Source organism: Heloderma suspectum, chromosome 2, assembly GCF_057233095.1.
Source record: "Heloderma suspectum isolate Gila_16-S chromosome 2, 16-S_ref, whole genome shotgun sequence".
Classification (NCBI taxonomy): Eukaryota; Metazoa; Chordata; class Lepidosauria; order Squamata; family Helodermatidae; genus Heloderma; species Heloderma suspectum.
The window spans coordinates 134,376,154-134,402,682 of NC_139459.1; the positions used below are offsets into that span (position 1 = coordinate 134,376,154).

Below are 26,529 nucleotides of genomic sequence, written 5' to 3' on the forward strand. Positions count from 1 at the left end.
CTGGCCTAACAGACAAATTGTGCTAAGGCTGCTGCCTGAAGATGGAGACCAAATGGTTGCCGCAAAGCCATCCGTGAACTAAATACAACCAGGAAAGCTCAGTGTTGGGGAGGGGGCTGCCATGACAGCCTTCTAACAACTTAGGTATTTAACTGAGGGAGTTTTCACAATAAGCCCTGCCACTCACACACATGTATTACCTCGGGTAAAACACCGCACTAGAGAAGCAATATGTCCCAACGTCCTTGCCTATCTTGGAGAGCCTTAAATCCAGTAAGTTTATGTACAAGTGGAGTGCCTGCATGGAAGGACTGCTCCTTGTCTTTATCTCAAATACTCTGAGACTCGAAGCATGTAATGAAAAGGAGTGAGCTTACTCACAAGTACCACAGCATGCCTTTAGAGAAAAGGTAGCACCTGACAGTTTAATACCAACCCTGCTTCCTGTATACTGTCCAATGGAGGAAGCTCTTCTTTGCTGAACCAACACACTGCTAACTCCTTAAGAATTATTGTTATTATAATCTCTCGGTTCTTCCTTGGTTAGAGATTACCCAATCTTCCCTCAGTTTAGATTCACACTTTCAGTTTTTGTTTCCAGTACTTTAGATTTGTCTGTGCTGAATTCATATTTTTTTAAAAAGAGCTTAAGGCAAAAGATCCGAATGTGAATGCTTTGAAGTCAGTGATCAATATTAACAGCTGATATATATAAAGAGCTTGCTGCTGAATGTATATCGAGAGAGAGAGAGCGCATTGTTGCAACTATATATATATAGGCCTAAAAGCCAATATATGTATTGGCTTAGATACACACACACACACACACACACGTGTGTGTGTGTGTGTGTGTGTGTGTATGGTTCTACCCTTAAAGATGGCCTGAAAATATTTTAAAATCAATAATAAAAAAAAGAAGATACACACACACACACACACACTATATATCTCTCTGTCTCCATCTCTGGGTCTGCAAGCCAAAAGCTGAAATTGTCACCCCCCTTCCCCTCTGGGCAAATCCCCTCCTCCACCCCAGACTTTCCAGAGGGAATAGTGGGTAGGTAGTGTGGCTGGCTGGGCACTCTGCTTGATTATGCAGGGTTCTAAATTGTGTGGGAGCCTCCACATGTACAGGAAGTCCCCACACACATTGACCTTGGTCGTACATAACAGTGGCAAATTGGGGGTTAACTAATTAATGCAGAATTTGCCACAGTGAGTGCCAGGCACATTCCGCAGCCATTTTGAATATTTAAACCCTGATTGGGGTTGCTGTATGACATCCAAACCTGGATACTATAGGTTAATCGTGGGATAAACAACCCACAGTTACCCTACAGTTAGTAGTTAGGTTAACTGTGGGTTGTTTAACCCACAATTAACAAATAGTGTCCAGGTTTGAATGTCACACAGCAACCACTGATCAGGGGTTGAATATTCTAAAAGGCTCAGAACACGTGCAGCACACACCATGGCAATTGTGGGTTAATTAACCTATGATTAGCTGCCATTATGTGCAAACAGTCCCACTGAGAAAATTATGGAGAATACAGTGACAGGGGGATGGGCAGAAGAAACAGCATAACTTTGGGGGCAGGGCTAAAATACAGTCCCACTGCCCCTTTCACCATGGATACCCTATTCACATAAAGGGCTATTATCTCTGCCAAAATAAGGTTGAGACCATGTATTTGCCAACACATTATCTAGGCAGGAAAGTATGAGAAATTTGTTTTCAGTTTGTTTTTGATCAGGATTTACCAAGTTTGCACCTCCTAAATTGAACACGGACTTCAACGCAATGGATGGCCAATGTCCGTACATACATTTGTTTGTTTGTTTGTTTTGTACCCTGCCATTCTAACAAGAAAAATGGCAGTCAAGGTGGCTTACAATCATAATACATTTCTGAGCTTGCAATGTGAGTCATGGACCAAAAAAAAGAAGAAGTGTTCAACAGCATGTGCACGTTTGAAAAATGCGCACAAACATGCTTTAATCAATGAGAGAAAAGTGTGTGCATTTCAAAGATGCACACAAGTGATGCATACATTTGGAAAAATATGCACAAATTTTCACGCAAAAAAGCGAAGTCATGTCTTGCTGATTTGTGCATTCCTACATGTAGTTCACAGGACGTTCCGGATACAGGGGAGAATGGAAATTAAACATCTGGGATTATTATAAGCAATAATCAATGTAAAGGAGATTACCTGTGAACTTCGGAACTCAAGTAGCACAGCAAATGAATGGCCCACAGCAAAGGTCCTGAGTATGTTGCAAATCCAGTCAAGAAGATGGCTAGGATTTCTACATAGTTGTCTAGCCCAACACAACCAGCTGAAATGTCCAATGAGGCAATGCTGTTTGAATTACCCTGGAAGAAAAGGGAAATACTGAATAAAAAAGAGACAGTGCACATACCAGATGAATGAACAGCCATGAAAGGGAAAAGTAGCCATCATCATTTAGGAATAGGAATAGGCAACTAGCAACCTGGGGACTCATTCAGACTCCAGTCTCAGGGAACCCTCCACTGTTACTTTCTTAAGCTGACACACAAGCAAAGGGCTCTTTAACTCTGAGCAGCAAGAAAGGCCCTTGAGAGCTAAGCTAGATGAAACATCAGGAGATCAGATAACCATTTTTTTAAACGCTAAAGAGAACGGGGTGGGTGGGGAAGATTACTCTAGTTAGCACCACAGCGCTATAGAGGTTGAGGGTTAATCCTTTGTTACAGTTTTCCCAATCCAAATCCACTCCCGTACTCCCCCGCTACATATTTGTCTCACAGGGAAAATCAAAAGGTACCATGGAGGGTAAATAGCAGCTTGGGCATACAATTTGGCTCCAATCCCTCCTAATTTAGCCTTCAGGAGCTCTTGTTATGCTCCTCATTTCTATTTGCCTGTGTCCTGGCTCACATATGGAAGTCAGTGTGTGTGTGTGGGGGGGGGGGGGCTATGCTGTTCACACTGTGGACTAGGGGATTAAGGGGGTCAGTGAGCAAAGCATGTTGCTGGCCCATATGGGAAAATATGGCCCATATGGAAATTAGTTGCTAATACAGGTAAACAATAATATTTAAAACCTCTGGTTTTAAATAATATTTTTAAAAACCTCTGGTTTTAAAAAAGGCATGCAAACCGGGGTTCTGTATTACACACAAACAAATGTGTTAATTTTTGTTGGTTGTTTTAGTTTTCTTTATATAAAGACTTAAAATACTCCCCTAAGTAAATCTGTTTTTTGGTCTTCATTTGAGTTTGCAATTTAGAACTGGGAATACCCTGAAGCAAGTATTTAGAACGAGGAATACCTTGTACTGTACAGATATTACATTTTAAATATTTAAGCTCTGCCGTGCAAATTTCATTTCAAGGAGCATGTCAGCTTCTGAAAGCCATTGTACTCTAAACTCAGGAACATATACAAATCTTGCCTTCAGATGACAAACCACCCAGATGGGAGTACTGTACGGAAGCAGCTGCCGTACAATATCTATCTGCTACAACAGCAGGTCTAACTGGGCAGACAAATGTTTTCTTTTGTTCGTTATAAATTTTGGAATGTGCATTAGAAACGAAATCAACAGAGCAGTCATTTTTAATAAGGACTAGGTTCTATATTAAGAGGTAGACTGAAACCGTCCGAAAGGAAAGCACATTACAGTGTGTAATAACGAATACGCGACATCCGCAGTTGCGCAATACTGTTTTGAGGACCTACCAAAATGCCACAAAACAGTGTTCAAGCCCCAGAACTCACCATCAGGCCAGGTAGCACAAAAAGCAAGGGACGGGGAAACAAACTGAAAAGTCCAAAAATTAGGCAAGATGTTGTGGGCGGCCCTGAGGTTAGACTCAAGTCTCAAAATGGAGATTGCAGCCTGAATGAATGAGTCACTCTTAGCTGTTGGAGGTATCAGATCACAGCTGGCATTCCGGGACAAAGAAGAAATGGCTGCCCCACCCCACCCCATTTCTGAAAACATAAAGGCTCGCTGTAACTCAGGTCTGTATCTTGCCCTGGGCGAAATACAAGCCAGTCTCTGGGTAGCCAAGGAGCAGAAGTAAAGAGAAAGTATGGCTGGCTTTTTATTAGCAACAGCTGAGATTAAGTTTAGGTGTTGCACTAGGACAGGGGTGGGCACCTTGTGGCCCTCCACATGTCTTGGCCTACAACTTCCATCAGTTCCAGCCACCATAGCCCCTAGGTAGATCAGTCAATTGAAGCCAAATTTTATAGTATAACCTAGTGGTTGGAGGGAATGGAACCCACAGAATGCAAAGTCCCTCTTCAAGTGGTAGAAAACCCTCTTCCTCTAGTAGTAGATCCCACCCTGAGGGGCCCATTCCCTCCAACTGCTAGGCAATACTACAGACGCTGGCTTCAATTGGCTTTTTTTACCTAGTGGACCACCTAAAATTAATCTGATACCTGCAACATAGGCCAGTGCAGCTGTTTTTGTTTTTTATGTGTCTTGGAAAATACTCAACATCTCTATCATGTTACTTTAAGAGTCACTTAACAAACCACTCCAGTGAGTGTGGTCTACATTAAGGGTTTTGAACCTCTTTCTGCCAAAGGGCAAAATTCAATTTCAGAGAAGCTCTTAAGAACATAAGAAGAGCCATGCTGGATCAGACCAAGGGTCCATCTAGTCCAGCAGTCTGTTCACACAGTGGCCAACCAGCTGCCCAAGGGAAATCCATAAGCAGGACATGAGTGCAACAGCACCCTCCCGCCCATGATCCCCTGCTGCAACATTCCCACAGAAACCCACAAGCACAACGTGAGTGCGACATGTTCCCTAGCAACTGGGATACAGAGGCATACTGCCTCTAATGTTAGAAGTAGCATATAGCCATCAGGACTAGTAGCCATTGATAGCCTTCTCTTCCGTGAATATTCTTTTTAAAGCCATCCAAATTGGTGGCCATCACTACGTCTTGTGGTAGTGAATTCCATGGTTTAACTATGTGCTGTGTGAAGAAGGACCTCCTTCAATCTGTCCTGAAGCTCCCACCAGTCAGCTTCATGGGATGATCCCCGAGTTCTTGTATTATGAGAGCGGGAGAAAGGTGTTTCTCTATCCACCTTCTCCACACCATACATAATTTCGTGCACCTCTATCATGTCTCCCCTCACTTGCCTTTTTTCCAAGCAAAACAATCCCAGCTGTTGTAACCTTCCCTCGCAGGGGAGCTGCTCCAGCCCCTTGCTCATTCTGGTTGCCCTTTTCCCTTGCGGGCTGCACTCCAGGGGTGGGCAGGGCCAAAGGCAAAATAGGGTGGAGCAAAGGGGGGAGAGCCAAAATATCAAAACTACCAGCATATTGTAGCTCAATGCTCTTACTGCCAGGAACTGAGCTTTGAGAGAGGCATTTCTACTGTTTAGAATGAGGAGGGGAGGGAAACGTGCAAAATCCAGGAAACCATCAAACGATCAGAGGCTGGGGGGCAAGGGGTTGGGCCAAAATCACAGGCCTGGAAGGAACTAGAAAGCTTGAAAGGCCCTGGCTTGGATGACAATGTTTCGGGGAACTCCAAGTTCCTCAGAAGCTTATCAGGGATTCCTCAATGGAGATGATTAATAATGGTGGACAAGCTTTCCTGAAACACAGCTTGCCAACAGCTATTTATCTCCCCTTGCAACACACAGCCACAGGGAGGCGTTGAGTGCAGCGCAGGGCACACTCACTTCACCTGGAGTTATGCTGATGCTCAGCAGGTCAGGATTCACCTCTGTACGCATGCCCTGAAATACTCTCCAAAATTATCACCAGGATCCTGAGGCACAGGGATTCCTTGGCAAATTGATGTCAAAGGGTTTCCCTGAAGGCAGAAGTTTGAAAGCCATCAATCTAGGATAGGAGTGGGCACCGTGTTGGTCCTAGGTGTTTTGGTATATAACTCCCATCATCCCTCACCATTGGCTTACACAGGCTAGAGCTCATGGAGGTTGTAGGCCAAAACCTCTGGAGGGCCGCAGGTTGCTTACCCCTGAAGTAAAGGATGGGGGGGGGGGAGGATAGAAGCAATGCTTTTAACGGGAAATTTTAATTGTCTGCTTTAAAGCTATTCTTACTTGCTACCTCAAAATTTCAGGGTCACTAGCCAAAATGTTTACAGGGAAATTGGGGGCAGTCAGTAATGGGGAATTCAGTTAAACCCAAAGTATGAACTCAAACCTATCTATATAGTCTAATGGAAAAGAAAGAGAGAATTCCATAATTAGTAAAGATACAATCTGCATACATGTCAACACTGCTCAATTCTTAACTGTTCAATACAAGAGCACTAAGAGAAAATGCAAGCGTTTAATTTAATAGTATTCCAAAAATAGTATTCCCAAGGCTTTTAAAAGTTTCAAATTTCTACTACAGGATTGATCACATGAACTATTTTTCTAAAACAGATTGCCTGTAAATCCGTCAAGCTTCTTTTAATGCAAACACAAGGGAAGAAAGCTTAATTACTTCCAGGGGGTGGGCTGGGGGATGCACTTGTATTAATAGCGAAGGAATACCAAGAGAGCTTAGGCCTACCAGTGCCTTGAAGAGTACAGTATTAAGCTGTTCAGGATGGAATCTACTACCCGAGGAAGATGATTTTCTACCATCTGAAGAGGGACTTTCCATTTTGAGGGTTCCATTCCCTCCAGCTACTAAGTGAAACTACACTTTGACTTTAATTCATTGTTTTAAGCTAGTCCACCACCTAAAATTAAATCTCCAGCTTTGCTAATGTGAAGACTGTCATGTTTTCTCTTTATGTCTGCTCTCTGCCTCCCCAGGAACCTGTGAGTTTTGGCCGGAGAAAGGGACAGAACGGAGTTACAGCCAGCCTTCTTGTTTTCAGAAATTAGGGTCAGTCATTGTTTCTTTGTCCCAGAATGCATTGTTACAACACCCACCTGCGACTAATTCATTCAGTTTGCAGCCTCCATCTTGAGAGCACATCTAAATGGCAGAACTCATGGAAACAAGACCTGGACTAATTTTTACACTATTTCAGGTTCCCTCCCCACCACACACACGCACACTTGCTTTTTGTACCATCTTCTAGCCTGATCATCAGTTCTGAAACCTGCACACTGTTTTGTGACATTTCGGTTGATCCTAATAAAGGCACTGCCCAACTGTGGATTTTGGATTTTTATACCCACCAGCATGGGAACCAGGATGGGTATTAAAGTAGAAATGGTGGGCATAAAACCTCAAGGGGTTCCTTTCCCTTGCGAGAATTGCTAATCCTGCAGCAGGTATTATAAAATCAGCCTGAACATGTGCTTTCTTGGAAGCTGTTCCAAGTGCCTCCATGAGTAGACAAGTGGGCTAACAGGTCTCTGCTTTATTTAAGAACTTTTAAGTAGTGAAACCGCAGGCAAGGAATTTGCAAGGGAGAGTTTCCTCATAAGCCCCACAGATATCAGTGTGTTCTGCACTACAAAAGGAATTTTCTGTATTTTGGGATTTTCTGTTCCTCAAAAGAAATTGCCGGTCTCCACAAGCAAATGTTTCTCAAATACAAAAGGTACAATTACCACCACTGAAATTCTTTATGCCACTTCTCTCCCTTGCATATAAGGAAATATTATAGCAGCACTACAATTAAGGTTTGAAAAGGACTCCATCCAAATTTCTGTAAACTGAATTAAGCTGGTAAGTTTTGGACATTGTTGCCATTGCTGAAATCTCCTGCTAAGTGGTTTTAAGAGACTTCGGGTGCGACAGGACATGCTTTAACCAAAAAATAAAGCTTGCCTAAAAAGTACTCAAGGCTCCCACGATGCTACATTGACCATCGAAACATTTATTTCTAAAGGCTGCCTTCTGGCCCAGAAAATTCCAGTTTAAAAACAAAAAAACAACTTAAATTCAGATAAATATAATTGACAAACATATAAACATGGAACAATCTGGCAGCTAGCTAAGATAAATGAAAAACATGTCATCTAACCAAGTCAAATGCCTTTTGAAACAGAGGAAAGTTTTAAATGCCTTATGAAAAGCCTGAAAACAGCAGCCAAATGGCTTTCTTTCAAAGCCAAGCTGAGATTGAGAGTGGATAGGGTTGCACTCCCTCTGAAGGATCAGGTTTGCAGCTCGCGGGTACTGTTAGACCCAGCCATGCTTCTGGAGGGCCAGTAGTGCCTTTGCCCAGGTTTGGCTGGTGCACTAGCTGTGCCCTTTGATGGAGAAGGCGGATCTGGCCACAGTGATTGAGCACCTCTCAGATTACTGTGATACACTCTACGTGGGGGTGCCCTTGAAGAGTGTTCAGAAACTACAGCTGGTGCAAAACACGGCGGCCAGACTGTTTATATGTGTCTATAAAGCACATGCCAGACAACAGTGGTATTCAAACAACTACACTGGCTTCTAATAGGTTTCCAAGACCAATTTAAGATGCTGATTTTTACCTGTAAAGCCCTAAACTTTCATGGGCCATGCAGATTTTAAATTGTGCAGGGAACCTACACAAGCCCCGCAGGCTCCCCCCACTGCAGACGTTCAGCCACACAGCATGGAAGACAGTGCAGCCAAGGAAAAGGGAACACGGTGGAGTGGGTGGGACCAACCTGCACATTCCCACTCTCCCCCTTCGTTCAGTGTGGAATGCCCAGACAGGCTAGAATTCCACAGGAAGACTCTGCTTCTTATCACTCTCAAGCAAATCTCATAAGATCAAGGATCTTGGACACCCACCCCCAACTCGGACATACTGGACCACAGATGGGGAAAAAGCTTTCCATGCGGTATCCTGGCTCTAGAGCAGTTGAGGATAGGAATCTACAACTCAAGGTGTTTGGGCTAAATCAGGCAAGAGAGAGGTGTGGAGGAAATGGCAGCTGTAGTAATGGGACTTGCCAACCCAGCCCTTCTCAAAGGAGCCCTTTGGCAACACTAGTTGCTACCAAGAACTTAGCACAAAGCTGGGCAACTTGTGACCCTCCAGATGTTTTGGCCAACAACTCCCCTCACCCCTCACCATGGGCATGCTGACTAGGGCTGATGGGAGTTGTCAGCCAAAACATCTGGAGGGCCACAAATTGCCCACTCCTACCTTAGCGGTAAGCATCAGCACTTCGAACTGAGACCAGAAACTAGTTAATTAAGGAATAACTAACTGAGCTTTCCTTCTAAAGACACGATGTTCTTAGCTTACCTGAAAAAAGAAGAAAGCTTGACCAAACCAGTAATGCATTATAGTAACTTGAGCTGCATCGAACTCCAGTGGCTTCCAGATGTACTTTGTCATCATGGCTTGGATGAGCAGACAGAAGACCAAAACTGGCAAGTTGTGAGGCCTGAGGAGGAGTGCTGCCAGCAAGACCAGCCCACTGTATATTTCCCACAAACCTGTGAACTTTATCTTCGTGTCTGTTGAGAGAACCTGAGATTTGAGCAAGTCTTTGGTGCCTGTGAAGATGATGCCAAGAACAAAGACATAAACGAAACGTGCTTCAATTATGCCCCTGAAAAGAGAGAGAGAGAGAGAGAGAGAGAGAGAGAGAGGATGTAATGAATTCAGCATCTGACAGATCTGCTTTTGTTTGTAACCAAAATATGTATTGCTGAAGGGGCTGAGGAGGAACCCAGAAAAAGCAATACTGCAAAGGCGGCAGGGAGGGGGGCACCATTACTGCTTGCATAGTTGACCCATGAGGTGTGTTCCATCAAGAAGTATCATGCTATGATTGAAATAAACAGAGTTTTGCAAGGAAAACTTCCCGGTGGGCGACCACAGGCAGTAAAATGTCTTAGGCGAGCTCTGGGGAAAGGAACAGATCAAAGTAGTAATCCTATACCAGAAAGTAAATCCCATTAAGCTCAACAGGACTCATTTCTGAGTCAACATGCATAGGATTGCACTGTAAGTTTAGCAACCTAGCATCAGGCCCAGTTCTCTTGTAACACCAACAACTTAGCACAGGTTGAAATAAACAACGAACTCGATTATAGTGAGATGGAAACACAAGCAATCCTTTAGAGTCCGTGGCATGGAAATATCACAGAGGTTACAGCCCTAAGAAATCAGTTACTTCAGTCAGGAGCACAGAAAGGGTTGTAAAATCCAGCATTAAGTTTCAAGACACAATACAAACAGAAGCTGGGAGCAGGATTCTGAAGGCCAGCAGTATAGTCTAAGACAGAGTTTCAAAGGCACAGATTTTTAGACTTAAAAGAGTTCAAGATTCAAAAATAATTTCCAAGACAAGGTCCCATGAACATGGAAGTTGAAGCAAACCAAAAGATCAAGGTTCAGGTATAGTCCAAACAAGACAGTTTTCCAGTACTAAAGATGTTGTATCCACAAAGCTCCCTGAGCTCTGCAGCTGCTTTTAAACAGAGGCAGGGCACCTACAACTCTTCGCCAGTCCACCTATCTCTGCATGCAAACTTTGTCTGAAAATGTGAATTACACCTAAGTGGGTGTCTCTATTCCAATCTCTATTCCACTCTCTTTAGATGCCTCTGTTCCCAAGGAGACAGGTTTGAACCCCTCCATCCTCAACAGAGTCTCTGGCTTGCTTGATTCCCACAGAAAGGCTGTCAGCCTCCTGAGCTGTAGGCCTCTCACTCAAAGTCAAATCTTGCAGCTGGCAGGGAGTATCAGACTCCTCTGGCCTGCTCTCCTCTGGGAAGGCAGTCAGAGTCCGGCTCTCACCTTCATTACAGTCCAAAGCTTGAACAGGTTCTAAATCAGCCTCCTCCAAATCTGAATCTAAATCGTCCCTGAAGGCTGCAGGGCCTGGGAGAGGTAGGGCATGACATCTAGGACCAAAGCAGACATTACTTTGAATCTGTTCTTGTGGCTGCACTTTTTTCCCCCTCATTTTTATTCTAGAGTAGGTGCAGGGGCTCGATTTGGTTAGGGACTCTAGCATGGGGTGAGCAGAGGGAGCTTTTAAGATCCAAATTGGGGGCCCTGCACTTACTCTGGAATAAAAATGAAAAAACAAAAAACCCTGCTCCACAAAGGTTTAAAGTAATGTCTGTTTTGGCTCTTGAATGTTCTAGTCTAAGGGCATGTGGTGCTGTTACACTAATAACTATGAAGTGGGTCTTGGTGTGGTCAGTGTCTGGAAGCCCACACTAAGCTTCTCTGAGGAAAATTGAGAGAGAAGGGTAACTAAATAATTCAAAAGCTTTTAGGAGCACAACACAGACTCTTTGTAGGTAACATAAGAAGGGCATCATACAACCTCAGAACACTCACTGGTCCGCATTATATAAAAGTTACCCAGCATGAGAGAAGGCAAATCCACATTGTCTATGGTCACAATCCAGATAGGGAGGTCAGTATTATTCCCATACCACAGATTGTACAGCGTCATGGTGCTGAGGCAAGATCTGAACTGGGGACTTCCTGATCCACAGCTCAGATGCCTAGCCACCACCACTACCCCTACAATAGCTGACACAAGGCTTTCCCTTTCATTCATGACAGTTGCATCGGTTATTCAGCTACAGAAAGCTGGAGCCACCACAGCTGTTAAGGGGACGTTGCTCCCGTCACAACACAAAGCTGAAATCCTATATGTACACTGACTGGTGACTGATTTCCAGGGCATGTCCAGAGCGTCCTTCCCAATAAAGAACTGGGGAGGAGAGTCACGGTTGCACAGTCCCCATCTCCCTCCCTGGAGAAACCACTTTCAAGGAAGGTGTGACATTTGATGGCAATCAGACCCCTGCCAAACTCCTTCAAGTACCTCAAGAGGGATGAGAGGACTAAAAATAAGGGGACCGTTTTGATGGGAGTGATTTCCACTATTCACATGCCTTTTGAGCCCCAGCAGAAATTGGGACTTCGCACACAAAAACGATGAATCAGAGCTGTTCTTCTGTAACACACTATGACTTGATGAACTGCACTTTCTAAGAGTTTAAGGGACTTTGAGCAAGAAAAGATGACAAGAGCTGAAACTTTAAACAGTCACATTTAAGGCTTTCAAGCTTTTTACCTTCTGGAAAAGCTTTCCACAACAGCTCATTTGCTGAGGAAGCCTGAAAATCTGTCGTGGGACTCCGCCGCCAGCATGTCCTACGGCTCACACTCTATTCACGAGCAGCATTGGCCAGGCCTGGTAGGCCTCCGCGTTGCCCCATTTAGGGTGGCCAGGTGTCCCAGAATATAGTACGTAGGAAAATCAAAACCAGCAGAAAAAAAGTGTATCCCCCAACTACAAGCGATAAATTAAAAAAACAATATTCAGGATGGAAATTGCTAAAATATTTCAATTTCAAATATAAACAAAAATGTTCAGTTTTGTAGGTAAACATGAACTCCTGTATGTGGGGTCAAAGACCTGAGATGCAGAAGCTTATGGAGTAATTCAATATTTTCAGGGGCTCACATCTGTAGTTATATTTTATTGCTAGACATACCAAACCTTGCCCAGTTTTATGAAATACATTATATTTAAAGGTTCTTTCAACTCCAGTTGATGGCAAAACACTCTATAGCTTTTCCAGAAGACATCTTGAAAATCACTGCATGTTCCAGATCAAGGTCACCTGGTGCCAGCCAGATGTTTTGGACCATAACTCCCAGAATCCCCAAGCACTGGCCATGCTGGCTGGGGCTTATGGGGGTTGTAGTCCAAAACATCTGGAGAGCACCAGGTTGCCCACCCCTGGCATAATCAAAGACTAGCCACTGAAGTGAATCACTATATGCCAAAGGGAAAAGCACGATGGTATTGAAGACCATATATTCTAGTCTACACCAGTCTTCCCCAACCTGGTTCCCTCAAAATGTTTTGGACTCCGACTCTCATCAGCCCTAACTGGCATGGTCAATAACCAGGAATGCTGGGAACTGTAGTAGTCTAAAAAAAGAATAAGAAACATCTGGAAGGTTCCAGGTTGGGAAAAGTTGGTCTAGACTAACTGGAATTAACATCCTGATTGTACTGGAGCCATCAGAGGCAGGTCTGTGTACTTGCTATGCATTTTAGCATGCAGCTGTCAAAATGGCTAGTCACTAGGGGGCTTCTCATCGGCCCAGACCCGTGTGAACCAGCCCTATTTAAAGCACACTATTTTCAGAAGTGTCAAGCAAGAATAACTCTTCCCCCTCTCCAGTTATTCGCTCTTTTTTCAACTTACCAGCTAGCAGAAGATTGTTATTTATCAATTTAAAAAAATTACAAAGAGGAAAAGGAGTTCCACTTCCTACAATCAGTGTTGCTGAAGATGTCTACTATATGAATACACTGCAAATCTAACATTATTCTTATCCCAGTCCTACCCCTCCTGTCTTGCATACAACTGCCTGAGCAAAACTATGCCAGCTTAACAAGCAAAAAGCCATGAAAAAGAGGGAAAGAGGAGCACATAAGTATACAGGAATGTTTGGTGAAAAATCACTTAATGGGAAAGAGGAAGAGCTAGATTCGCTCTTTGAATTTCATTACTTCTTTTGGAACACGGTCCTCCCAGTCTGAGCAAAAATGTACCCAGCTGGCATCATAAATCAAGTGACCACTGAGTATAGTTTAAAAACAAACATACACATCCATTCTATCCCCTGTCCCAAACGTTATAGGAATCTATGCTAGCGTTATACTGCATACACACTTTTACCTCGCAGCCACAAATGGTTCCAGAGTCAAGCTATCAGAATGAATGCTCTGGTGGATATACAGAAGTAGCATTGTCAAGCTGTACTTCAGAAGCCTCAAACTGCATGCATCCGTGAACTGCCCTTCACACTGCAATGGCAATATTAAGCCAGTAGTTCCAAGGGAGGAAGAACCAGGCTCTGAATTATAGCTTTGAAAGTTCAGAGGATTATGCTTCAAGCTTAGAAACCTGCCCCCCCCCCCCCGCCAATCATTTGTCATGGAGCAGTTAGCTGTTAACCAGAAAATTGAAAGACTTCTGAAACCTTGTTCCCAAATTGATTCCTAACTATACACAGTATTGATATTTAACACTCGGCCGGTCGCCTGTGACAAAAAACAATAGCCTCCAGGCGACCAGGCGCACCTTCACTGCCACAGGATACAGAGCTTTACATTATGGAAATCTCGCTCTCTCGCTCTCTTCCTCCTAGGCTTAGAGCTATTTGCACTGGCTAGAAGGGAGAAAGAGTGTGCCACAAACATAGCCTCAGAAGCAAGATGCCTTTGAATACTGGAAGCTGCAGACAAACAATAGAGAGCTGCATTTTCTTGCCCTGTTTCTAAGTTCTCAGAAACATTTGACTGGCCACTGTTGGAAACAGAATACTGGACTAGATGGATCTTTGGCATGATGCAGCAGGGCTCTCCATATATTTTAGCAGCTATAGAACACTCCCTTCATTCAACAAGGGTACATAGGATGTTCCATATCTGTTAGCAATCTGGAGAGACATGTTACAGTTCCTGGGGAGAATGAAGGGCAGCAGCATGGCAGGGCTAGGACACGAAAGACCTTCACCTCCTGAGAAGTTCTTTCTAAGGGTGCTATCCTGTTTCACATTGCTTAGGAATAAGCCCATTCAGCCCAGCTTGTTAAGGAACTAGACAAGACTACAGGTCAACGAGACTGCAAACACAATCTCATCTTTAATCTATTTTTCTGTATGAAAGTTGGCAGATTAAGAGCAGGTTTAATGCACAATGCTTCAAGGATCTTTTTCAGATGAGCCTTTATTTATTTTTTATTTATTTACTTTAAAACCACTCAATACCCAACGTTTTCTGGATGGTGTACAATACATTAAAAACTTACAGTACAGACATTAAAACAACAACAACAACAAAAGAAAAACAGCACAGAATAAAGATAAAACCAGCAGCAACGAATAAAACCATTACAACATCATAAAACCAAATTAAAACCAACAGCAGAATAAGCGTGCAATCCTATGGCAAGGCCCATCAGCCTCTGAACTCAAAGGCTTATGGGCATTCTATGCAGAGTAGGAGGAGTGGCAGACAGGAGCAAAGGATGCTGCGGAGGCCTTGGGATACATCATATCCTGGCTTCCCTAGTCCTCTCCCCTCCTACTGGCACACCCCCTCTTCCCCCTCTCTGAGGTTGCCTTTGCAGCCTTGGAGAGGCAGGCAGCTGTGTGGTTCTCTCCGCGCCGGCTGCAAGGGGGAGGGAGATGGGGAGGGGCACTCAGGCTCCTTGCTCCGAGCATTGTCTCCGACCTCGGATCCAGGAATCCGAAGTGTCCTACGGCTCCCCAGACTCTGTCTAGGGGGCACAGAATTGCTCCCTAGGAGGACTAAAAGCTCTAAAAAATAGTTCTTAAAATGTGTGGGGAAGGCATTTTCAGAAGGACCACAATGCAGGCACCAAGCGAGACTCTCTGGGGACAGCACTGTGCAAATGAGGTGCCACCACTGGAAAGGATCTCTCTCTTGCAGCCACCCGCCTTGCCTCATTTGACGGGAGCACCTGGAGGAGACTGTCTGGGTAGGTAAATATGACAAGAGACTTTCCTTCAGGTATCCTGCCCCAAGCCATTTAAGGCTTTAAAGATTAAAACCAGCACTTTGAATTGGGCTTGGAAACAGACAGGCAAGCCAGTGTAGATGGAAAAGCACCTCTCTATATGAGTGAAATCCCCTCCTACACTGAGCACAAACAGTTTGTTCTTATCTTCAAAGCTCTCTGCAGGCTTGTCCCATCCTCTCTTTCTGCCTGATCTCCCAATACATCCCAGCCCATGACATACACTCTCACCACTCATAAACAGCTTGGGGGCAGGTTAGCTGAAGGATCACCTCCTCCCACACATACCTACCCAGACGTTAAGATCATCTTCCCTTCTCCAGGTGCCCCCATCAAATGAGAGGCAATGGGTAGATACTAGAGAGGGCCTTTTCAGTGGTGGCACCCCAGTTGTGGAATCCCTTCCCCAGAGACTTTCCAGGTGCCCATGATCAGGCCATTTCAGCACTGTGAAACAGAAAGAGAAGACCTTTCTATTTTCCCAGACATTTTAGCCTTAAGACTTTTTAGCACCTTTAGCTCTGATGTAGTAATGTTTTGCTGCTGGTGGCTTTTGTTTTAACTTGCATTCCGGTTGTTTTATTCTGTTTGGATTTTTCACTTGTTTTAATCTTTATGGTTTTATATTTTATTGTTAACTGTCCAGAAAACATCAGCTATAGGGCGGCAAACAAATACTGTTCACAGATAAACTCTAGGATCCTTAGCTGTCTCAGTGCCTCCGGTTCTCTGGAATGACTCCTTACAGTCTCTCTTGCTGCCCCTTATGACTGGAACATGGTCCCTTCCTCTCTCCCCTTCTCCAGAACCTTCCCCAATTCTCACTCTTCTTCTGTGAAGTCTCTGGCTTCACTCCGTTATACTTTCCTCTCAATTTGCAGTTTTGGAACATAGAAAGTTGCCTTATACCTTATCAGACTTTGTCCTTCTAGCACGGTATTATCTACTCTGCCTGTCATCCTGGGGAGCTGCTGCCAGTCAGAGGCCTTTCCCAATCCTGCTACCCAATCCCATTAACTGGAGACAGTAGGGATTGAACCTGGAACCACACAAACCATGAGCACTACCACTGAGCTATGGCTCCTCCCAATAAAGCTGGGGTCCCCAACCTTTTTGGACCCGTAGACGCATTTGGGAATTTGAGATACTGCTGTGGGCACCACCACAATATGCCTAGCCAGCCGCTGTGGCATCTGTCTACCTTTCCCATCTATGTATCTTAAGCTGCATCTTATTCAGCAAAAATCTTTGCTTCATGACTATGGAACACCACAACATCTCTTTAATAAGGGATTGTCTAATTCAGTTAATTGCTGGCGGTGCAATACAGCTAATGCTTCTTTTAAACACAAATTTTGGCAACGTCCAATGGTTGCTTCTTTCTGTGGGGAAGTTATTACACAGAAAAAGTTTGTACTGGAATAGTCTTTAACATTCATTGATGTACACATTCTCTTAAATTATTTATCTGCTTCATGGAAATAAACATATGGTCAGCGTAAATGGATTCTCTGCACCCTTTTGACAGCTAAAAGAATAATATTACAACACTGGAAGGATAAACGCTCACCTCCTATAGTGCAATGGATTGAGGACCTTACAACACTTTCAGTATTTGAGGGGTGGCATATACATGTCACCTTCAAATGGATACTCATTTGGATATTTGGTCCACTTTTGTTGCAGTCCATGTATAATTGCTAGAAAGTTGTATGTACGTATGTGAAAAAAATGGAAAAAATAAAACATAAAAAACCACAAATTGGGTGCCTGCAGGCATCGCGTTGGGGATGCCTGCCATAAAGCAAGTTGTAGACTCCTTGGCTATAAAATTCTGAAACATAGATGGCGCTGTACAACTAGAGTACACATATGCAGAAGGCGGAAGCATTTACAGCATGCAAGTTCCCAACATTCCATCACACTCTACAGCACGGGAGGGCAATCTCTGGCATGTGGGCCTAATCCAGCTAGCGTGGTTGCTAAATCCAGCCCGCGGAGAGTTGGGCACATTCCCTCTCCAAGCCCTGCCACCTGGCCGGGCGAGAGGAATATCTCATCTCTGATGGGAGATAACAAGGGGGAATGCCTTTGTTATCTCCGATCAGAGATGGTTTGATAAGCAGATGCCCCCGTACTCAGCTGGAATTTCAGGACCAGGTCCTGCAAACCACAGCTGAGCCCCTTCCCACCCCGACTGGGACACAAGCAGAGTGGGAATGAGGCATTCAACTCAAGCGCTGGCTCAGTCACTTTCTGCAGGCACCAGCTTAGTTGCTTTCTGTGCATAGAGAGGCATGGAGCTCCATATCTCTCTCTGCATGAAAGAAGTAGGTAAAGGCGCCGTCAAGGAGATCATGGGAAAGGAGTGACCCTCGGGTGGGCTCCTGCCCCCTTATCATCATCCAGCCTGCCAGGGTTGGGGGGGAAGGCAATCCGGCCCCCAGACCAAAAGAGGATGCCCCCTGCTCTACACTGACCAAGAAACAAAACCCAAGATTTTAGTGCAGCTATAGAGTTAGAAGCAACTTTGATTCTTAAGGCTTGGGTTCCTTGGCAAGAAGGAGGTGTGATCTCCATCCCAGTGCTGCCCTTGAATGCACCCTTGTACTTTTCTCCTAGGTAAGTGAACAGCTGCCATTCATTCCGAGGAGGAAAAAGAACGCGCTGCACTTGGGGATGTTGTTGAAATGAGCGCAAAGCCTGCCACCTATCCCTAGCACCGGCCTGTTTCCCACTGACAAGGATGACTCACTGCACCATCCCCGGGGTTCTTGTTGTGTACAGGCCATCCCTACACACAAATCCTGTCAGGGCTAGTGAAATAACGGGCATTTCACTACAAGCAGCAATAAATAAGAAGGGAGCTCAAGCTTATGCATGCCTTGTGGCCCCTGCTGGTCCATCTCTCTGGCCATTTTGCACAATCACTGAAGACCACCGTGGCTTCTTTATGCCATGGTGGGTTGCGGCATGTGTTGGAAGCGATTTTGAATATCCAGTCCCTGGCGGGGGGTTGCCATGGTTTGTTGTGTTGTCCAAACTTGGGCGGCATGGGCTGTTTGAGGATTAGACAACTGTCAAATAACCCTACAACAGACCATGGGTTATTTGAGGGTTGTTTAGCCCTCAAACAATGCCTGCTGCCTGGGTTCAGACAACACTACAAACCATGGCAACTCCTCGCCGGGGGTTGAACATTCAAAATGTGGGCTGCCATGGTGATCGTGTGAAACCGGTCACTATGGCTTGTGGACACCCCCACCCCACCCCCCACCCCCATTTCTAGCTTCTGACATAAGACAATTTTGTTCAGGGGAGCTTTTTATTAACATTGGTATTTTAGGCCGACTCTCAATTAAAAAAAAATTTATTTACCATGCTGTTTCTATAGCTTTGCTTTTTAATTCTGTAATGACTGATGACTGTTTTATTGTTCTTTGAAGGTTGTTAGCCAGCCTGAGTGCTACTCTGTTAAACAGAGAGGAGGCTTATACAATTATTCTAATACATAAATAAACAACTTGGATCCTAAGTTGCTCCTCCATTCATATATGTGGAAAGGGGCAATTTCTACCAACTGCCCCCCTTTATCTGCATTTCCCACACCATCCCAAACTCTCAGGAGCACATTTTTGGCAGGTACAGGGAGCTGCAGTGGGAGAAGGGAGGCAGGAAGGCCCCATTTCACGAATGGGAAATCTCTTCACAGAAGGAAGAACTCGGATCCAGGCCTGTGGGTGGAACATAAAAACTGCACCAGGAAACATGTTGAATCTCTCTAACCAGTGTGGTGTAGTGGTTAGAGTGTTGGGCTGGGACTGGGGAGATCCAGGTTCTAGTCCCCACTTGGCCATGGAAGCTCACTGGGTGACTTTGGGCCAGTCACAGACTCTCAGCCCAACCTACCTCACAGGGTTGTTGTGAGGATAAAATGGAGAGGAGGAGGATTATGTACGCCACCTTGGGTTCCTTGCAAGAAAAAAAAGCAGGATATAAATGTAATAATAAATAAAAGCAACTGTGTGGGATTTAGAATTAGCAGAGAAGAACCTGTAGGTTTTAAGTCACAAGTTCCTCCCTGTGCAGTTTCCAAGCCGAGGGGTGACAAGGAAGGGAGCACACAAGTGTGCCTGCCTTCTCATGAGGCATGGAGAAGTACCATCTGAACAGGCCTCAAGTAGTCACAGAGCATCTCTTCACCAGCCTAAAATTCTGCATTTAAAACGGGGCTTTCTGCTTCCGTTTTAAATAAAGGATCATTCCCCCCCTTCCCCCCTCCTTTTCCTCCTTATCTGAGTCTTCGATATGTTTCATTACACAACCGCTAGATGGTGCTGTGGTCTAGCTCCTCTTATTGAGGGTTTTCCTCTTTTCAGGAAGGAACTCAAATGCTGTAATTTGATAGCTCATTATCTCTGATCTTTTAAAAAGTGGAAGAAAGGTCATTTAATGTGGGAGACGCCCTGGGGATTGACAACATCATATAAAGGACCCGCAAACTTCTGTGAGTAACCAATCACAATAGCAGGATAAAAGCTCTGTATGAAGAAGCCCACAGCCTGTCAGTCTTTGGGAAAGTGTCCAGTTTTTCATGCTTCCTGCCAACCTGCACTAGATCTGGATCTACCAGTAGATCTGAGTGTTGTGCAGTTGATCAGCAAAGATTTCCAACTTCCAATTAATTAACAATGACAGGAATAGAATGACTCCCCATCCTCCCTAAATTATCCTCCTGAAACGAAGGAAGTGTGGGGTAACCAGGGGTGGATTTGTGTGTGGAAAGATTATGAGCTGCATTCAGTTCTGGTCCTCAGAACAAATTTGTGGATTCAGAATTCTTTAACTCTAAGTGTACGTCTTTTGCACCAGACTCTGAACAGTGGACCTCGGGGTTCTAGTAAAAAAATGATGTAGATCCCAAAAGCAACAAATATACCCACCACTGTTTTAAAGCACATGCCTGAACTAGTACAGCCCTTGCTCATAACATTCCTTTTAGACCTCACAGTGGTAAGTACATTTACATAGCTGCTAATGAACTTACTTTGAAATATCTTTGCTTTCTTGTTGCCATGGAAATTCCACATTTCCAATAGCTGCCCGGTAACTGTATACTCCCAAGAGTCCAAGTGCCATGGCTATTTTCGAAACCAGAGAACATCTCCGCTGAACAAGAATAAAGGTCAGAACTAGGGATACAGTTGCCAGAAGTGAAAGTTCAGCTTTATGTTCAAAACTGTAAGACACAAAATAATAATTTCAATTAATTCCATTGTACAAGATTCCGCTACAGCAAGTTCACTTATTTGTTGCAACTACAGGCTGCTAAGACCTTTGAGACAGGTTATCGAGTTTCAATTCCTGAAAGAAAGAAAGAAAGAAAGAAAGAAAGAAAGAAAGAAAGAAAGAATCCTCATACCCATCGTTTCTGCTTTCATGAAGTCCCTTAAGTAAGCAATGTACCATTTTACATTTTATACAAGAAGGAACCAAACAATTGTCTATGTTACCATTCTAGAACCTTCACAATTAAAAACAAATTTGTTTTATAGTGCAATAATATCCACACCTTGAAAGTGACCCTTGAAGGATGCATGTATTTGCTTCAAGAAACGTTTTCTTGAACATCTCAAGTCTCACACAACACATTACAGCAGGGGTCTTTCAACACTTCCTAACTTCAGTGAGCACCTTCCACATGACTTTGTCAGGAAACCTGAAGTGCCTACCAATTTATAAAGAGCTGGCACTCACCCTTAACACTGTAAAAGACATGGGACCAGAGGCCCCTGAGGGAACATCTTCTCCCACATCAACTTGCCCAGGCATTGTAATGGGCTTTGGAGGTCCTCCTCCAGGTGCCCCCACCAAAGCTGAAGCAGAGGACAACCAGAGAGAGCTCTCAATTATGGTGCCCCACATGTGGAGTTCTCTCCCCAGGAAGACTCACCTAGCACCTACACCTCTATCTTTTAGGCACCGGGCAAAGATTTCCCCTGGCTTTTGAATCATTGATGGATGGGTTTTATTGCTGCCTTTAGTTGTGTTATTTTGTAGTTTATTATGTTTTCTTATTTATTATACACCTTCTTGTAAAGTCACCCTGATATTTTGTAAACTGAAAAGTTCAGAAGACTTAACATAAATCAGTGTCATGTAACCCTTGCACATTGCAGAGGATTCCGGGGCATATTCTGGGATGCACAACGGCCTGGCCCTTCGAGCCTTACCATCACCCGCTATAACCGGAGTGTGCCCCTAGAACACATCCCAAGATCTGCAGGTCCATGTGGCAGGGGAAGGTTGGCAGTGGTGGGCAAGCTGTCTTTCAGGGAAGCTTCTCTGTCATTCCTGATCTCATTGAGGAATTGCTGATAAGCTTGCAAGAGAGAAAAAAACCCACACCCAACTCCATTATAGCTTGGGTGTTGAACTTTTTTCAACCCGAGGGCCAAATTCTATTTCAGGAAAGCTCTCAGGGGCCACACCCCAGTGGTGGTGGTGGGGGGACAGAAGAGGAATGGGGTGGGGCCAAAATACAGAAAAAAGCCACCAATATACCAACATATTTTAGCTCAAAGCTCCTACTACCCACAACTAAGCCTTAGGAGAGGGATGTCAACATTTTAGAAGCGGGGTGGAATATGCAAAGGCCAGTAAAACACCAAATGATCAGTGGCCAGAGGAAAAGGGGTGGGGCCAGTAGAAAGGGGTATGGCCACCTGGGGAATCTGGATAGCTATAATGATATTCCATAACAGCATCATGCAAAACATTCTCCCAAACAGTTTTGATGAACATCTAATGGGAAGAGAAGGGATTTCCCTCCTTTCTGGAGAAGCTGGAATTGTGCCCCCAGTCTGATACAAGGAATCCCATTTGCAGCAAACTTGGCATCTCTTGCTCTGAATGAAATTCAGAAGCTATCATTATACACTGAACTGCCTCAAAAGCAATGTCCCTCCTTTGTGATGACAAGATGTCAAGATCAGCTTCTCACCAGGGAGACGAGTTGATCATTCTCTAAAACAGGCCAGACCCATCAAACAAGCAAACAGTCCTGCACTTATCTGTGCTTGCCACAATTCATCAGTTGCTCAGAAGAGCAGCGAAAGTGGTATTATCCTCAGCTTCCTGAGAATCTGAGCTTTCTTTTTTTAAAGAGCAGCAACTTTCTAGCCATTATGGTTGCAAAGATATGCTTGCATATCTCAGGGCGTCATCTCCGTCCTCCTTTCAACTAGCAGGACCAGAGCAAACAGTACAAAACTAGTATCAAACTGCAGAGTTACAGAATTATGCAAGACAAGAGAAATCTCCAAAGCTCACACCATCTATGCAAGCAGCAGAATTTAGCTTTTTTATTCTTAATTTATTTACAATATTTGTATACTGCTCCATATCTAGAACAGATTCCGGAGCAGTGAACACAAGAGATAAAACAGTAAAAGGTTAAGAAGATTAAAACACCAGATTAAAATTATGATTTTAAAAACCAGTCAGTGCGGGCCTGACCCTCAGGGGCAGGGAGTTTCAAAGAAAGGCGGCTGTCACACTGAAGGCTCTTCTCCTGGTGGACTCCAATCAGGCCATAGGTCCATGTGGAACCACCAGGAGCAAGCCCTCTGAGGAGCTTTTTGCATCACAGAACTCGAGTGGCCTTGGTGCATCGTTTCCATTTTATTTTTAGCACAGAGCTCGGAGTATCCTGGATGCCTGGCACACCCACCCACCTTGTTTCTGCGATCCCAGCAGTGGCAAGTGACCCAGCAGATATATCAGGCCTTTAGATGGCTGCCAGAGATGGCTGGCACACGGCGCTCAACGTAGCGGATCACCAATGGCGCAGCCCGCTCTAAAAAGGCATATTTTGAAAGCTGAGGAGGTTTGGTGTCAAAACATTGTGGTTCAGGAATTGGCATGTTGTGTCACAAGATGCAGTTCTGACACTCAAGGCGTAGAACACCTTGCTAGGTGGAAAGGGAAGCTTCGGGAACGGATGCAGAAACTGATGAGCCACAGCTTAGAAAAGTTTTAGGCTGATACAACTTCCAAGCAAAAGTGTTCATAGACCTAGGGCCGAATTCTATCTCAGTGAAGTTCTGAGGGGCTGTGTTCCAATGGTGGGCAGGGCCAAAGGCAAAGGGGCGGGGCCAAAAATGCCAGCATATTGTAACTTCAAGCTCTTCCTGCCAGTGACTCAGCCCTAGGAGAGGCATGCCAACCTTTTAGAATGGGGGGGGCAGGGCACACAAAAGCCAGGAAACCATCTAATGACTGGCAGTTAGGGGAAAGGGGTGTGGCCCCCTGGGGAACCCCAGGAAGGTCAAATTTGGCCCCTAGGCCTGACATTTCCCACCCCTGATCTAGTGTAGCAAAATGAGATAGCAGTCAAGTTCAAATCTGCTATCTGCCATGAACATAGCCTTAGGCAAGACACTGCCTCTCAGTGCCTCTCTTTACCCCACTAGCAAAATGGAGATAATAGACATAGAATCATAGGGTTGGAAGGGGCCTACAAGACCATCGAGTCTGGCTGGACAGAAGACCAACAGCTGCCAGGAGCCTGCTCCCCCTTCCCCCACTCCCCAAATGCTAGAGCAGCCTTCCCCAACCAGGTGCCCTCCAGATGTGCTCGACTACAACTCCCATCAGACCCAGGACCCACCTAGCATGGCCAATGGTCAGGAATGCTGGGAGCTTTGTTCAAAGCATCTGGAGGACACCAGGTTGGGGAATGTTACTCCAGCCTTAGCCACCAGTCAGCGGAGAGATTGTCATCTTCCATCAATATTTCTTCTCCTTTCACATTCCCAGCAACCCCCAAAACAAAGGATGGAGGGATGGAGAAGGTAAAGAGAAAAAGAATAGTCTAATGAAAAAAAATAAATACTAGCGTAACCTGCTCAGGAAATTTGGGATGAACCAGGAGACTGAATAAATAAACGAGACTGACCTACTTTACGTTGTTTTTGGGGTCACCAAGAAAACATGAAAGAACATTCCAAAGCACTATACAGACACTACATATTACAAATATCTGCAAATTATTCCACAAAGAGTTACTCGCTCTCCTGCCCATACATACCAATTTAAGTGAGGTGGCCCTAAAGACATAACCTTTTGTTATGCCCCCTGCCTGGTCACCTGGAAAAGTTTCCACACATCACTACAGGCGAGTAGCTGTTTACAAACCATAAGTATTCTAATTACAGAACAAATCTAATTCTAATTACAGAACAAGTGAAATATTCACCTTGTCAACCAGTGTCCCAAATCCAGCCTATGAGCCCACTGAACTCCAGTCTGATTTAGCGAACGAAGGAACCGGCAGCAAATAAGAATGACCCATGGAGTTGATAAGGCCATCCACTTCTCAGAGCCAGTTATGTTTGCAGAGGACGTGAACTTGCCCATTTTCAAATCACCCTGTAAGAAGTCAACGTCGGCCTTGCAGAGGGAAGAAATTCCCTTGCTTTCTCCAGTACCTGGTCTAACTGCAGAGAGAAGCTGAAAATCACACTCTTTGGCTAAGAAATAGTGTCTGCAGGTCTCCTGGCACAGGGCAAGGCAAAGAGTATTGATGAGAAAGTACCACGTCTGGTGCTCTTCTTCAATGAAGCTGCTAGCAGCCAGACTTGACACATGGCCAATGGTGCCTGCTAGGATGAGCACATCTAATTCAGACCAGCTGGAAGTGGAGGCAGCTGGATTCTGTGAAGAGAAAAATGTGTTGGTGATATAATTTGGAAGAATCCAACATATCATTAGAATCGTCGGCACATAAAATTGCTTACAGTTGCTGCTTCAATGACAACTGTATTTTGGTGGTATTTTATGTAATTCTCCTATATTCCTAGCCTGAAACAAGGTTAATTTCAGTGTAATTCAGAGTTACTGTCAACACTCTGTTAATTGTGCCATTGAAACAGCGGCACATTCTCCTTCAAGGACCGCACGCAGCTTCTCTCTGAATAACCAGTGTAACATTTAAAGTTCATATTGTCTCTAGTCTTGCAACAGAGTAGGAAGCAGCTTGTGTGGGGCTAAAAATAGAACTCATTTTGCAATGGTAAAATTCAAACGGAGATAAGGAGAGAGCTGCTTTCTCATCTCCTTCAGTCTATCGACTTTCAAGCATGTTGCAATGCAAGAAAAAATAATCTACATTCATTCATTCATTCATTCATGTAGCTTAAGAGCCACTGTAAGCAGAATATGGATTTGCTGGTTATGACGTTACACATACTGAAACGATGCATTTATTTCATAAGTTGTCATCGTGCAAGGCTACCTCAGAAACAGATATTGTATATGTTAATAGCTCTAGAGTTGACTGATTTAACAAAAGCTAAACGCTACAAAAATCCTTGATGCGCCATTTTCAATAAATTGATGTATACTTAGTTGCATAAAAAACATGACAACTCAGGAAAAACACAATCAAGAAAAATACAGGGATCATCTCTGTATAATAGTATTACAGAACACAGAGAGATAACCAAGTGCAAAAGATTCACAAATGGCAGTTCAATCATCCAAATGTCATAGACTGCATCACTCAATGGAAGGCCCATCAGCCCATTTCATGAAGACTTAGAAAGAGCATAAAGCAGGGGGAGGCAAGCTGGTGCCCTCCAGATGTCTAGGACTACAATCCCCAGAGGCCCCAGCCAGCAAGATCAATCACCAGGGATTATGGGAGTTGTAGTCCAAAAAACATCTGGAGAGCATCAGGTTGCCAACCACTGGCACAGACAGAGCTTGAAAGATCTTGATGTATATCCTGAAAAGAAGGGTTGAACTTCCTGCTACACTGTTGATCTACCCAAGGGCTGAAGGTATTCAATATTTAGCCTGTCAGAAGACATCAGGGAAATAACTCAAGTAGAATGTTTGCCCCACCACTTCCAATCTTTGTTCATGGGCACACAAAAGTTATAGCTGATCTCTTTGCACAATCCGATATTTTGAATGAGGGAAACATGGAGACCGTTCCTAGACTAGTCCCATTTCCCATGTCGACACTGTAACTCCTGTCCCAGCCCTTACAAATTAAA

At 44.4% G+C, this 26,529-nt stretch overlaps 1 protein-coding gene across 3 annotated transcripts in view; it reads right to left on the reverse strand.

Moving 5' to 3' along the window:
* Positions 1–26,529, reverse strand: part of PIGG (phosphatidylinositol glycan anchor biosynthesis class G (EMM blood group)) — a 67,166-nt gene that overhangs the window by 16,279 nt on the left and 24,358 nt on the right. For all 3 annotated transcript variants that reach the window (XM_084834833.1, XM_084834831.1, XM_084834832.1), the window contains exons 9-12: positions 24,726–25,183; positions 20,514–20,705; positions 9,174–9,483; positions 2,214–2,377 (exon numbers count right to left, since the gene is read on the reverse strand). In XM_084834833.1, the coding sequence (XP_084690959.1) occupies positions 2,214–2,377; positions 9,174–9,483; positions 20,514–20,705; positions 24,726–25,183 (1,124 nt within the window). The remainder of the gene's footprint in view (positions 1–2,213; positions 2,378–9,173; positions 9,484–20,513; positions 20,706–24,725; positions 25,184–26,529) is intronic.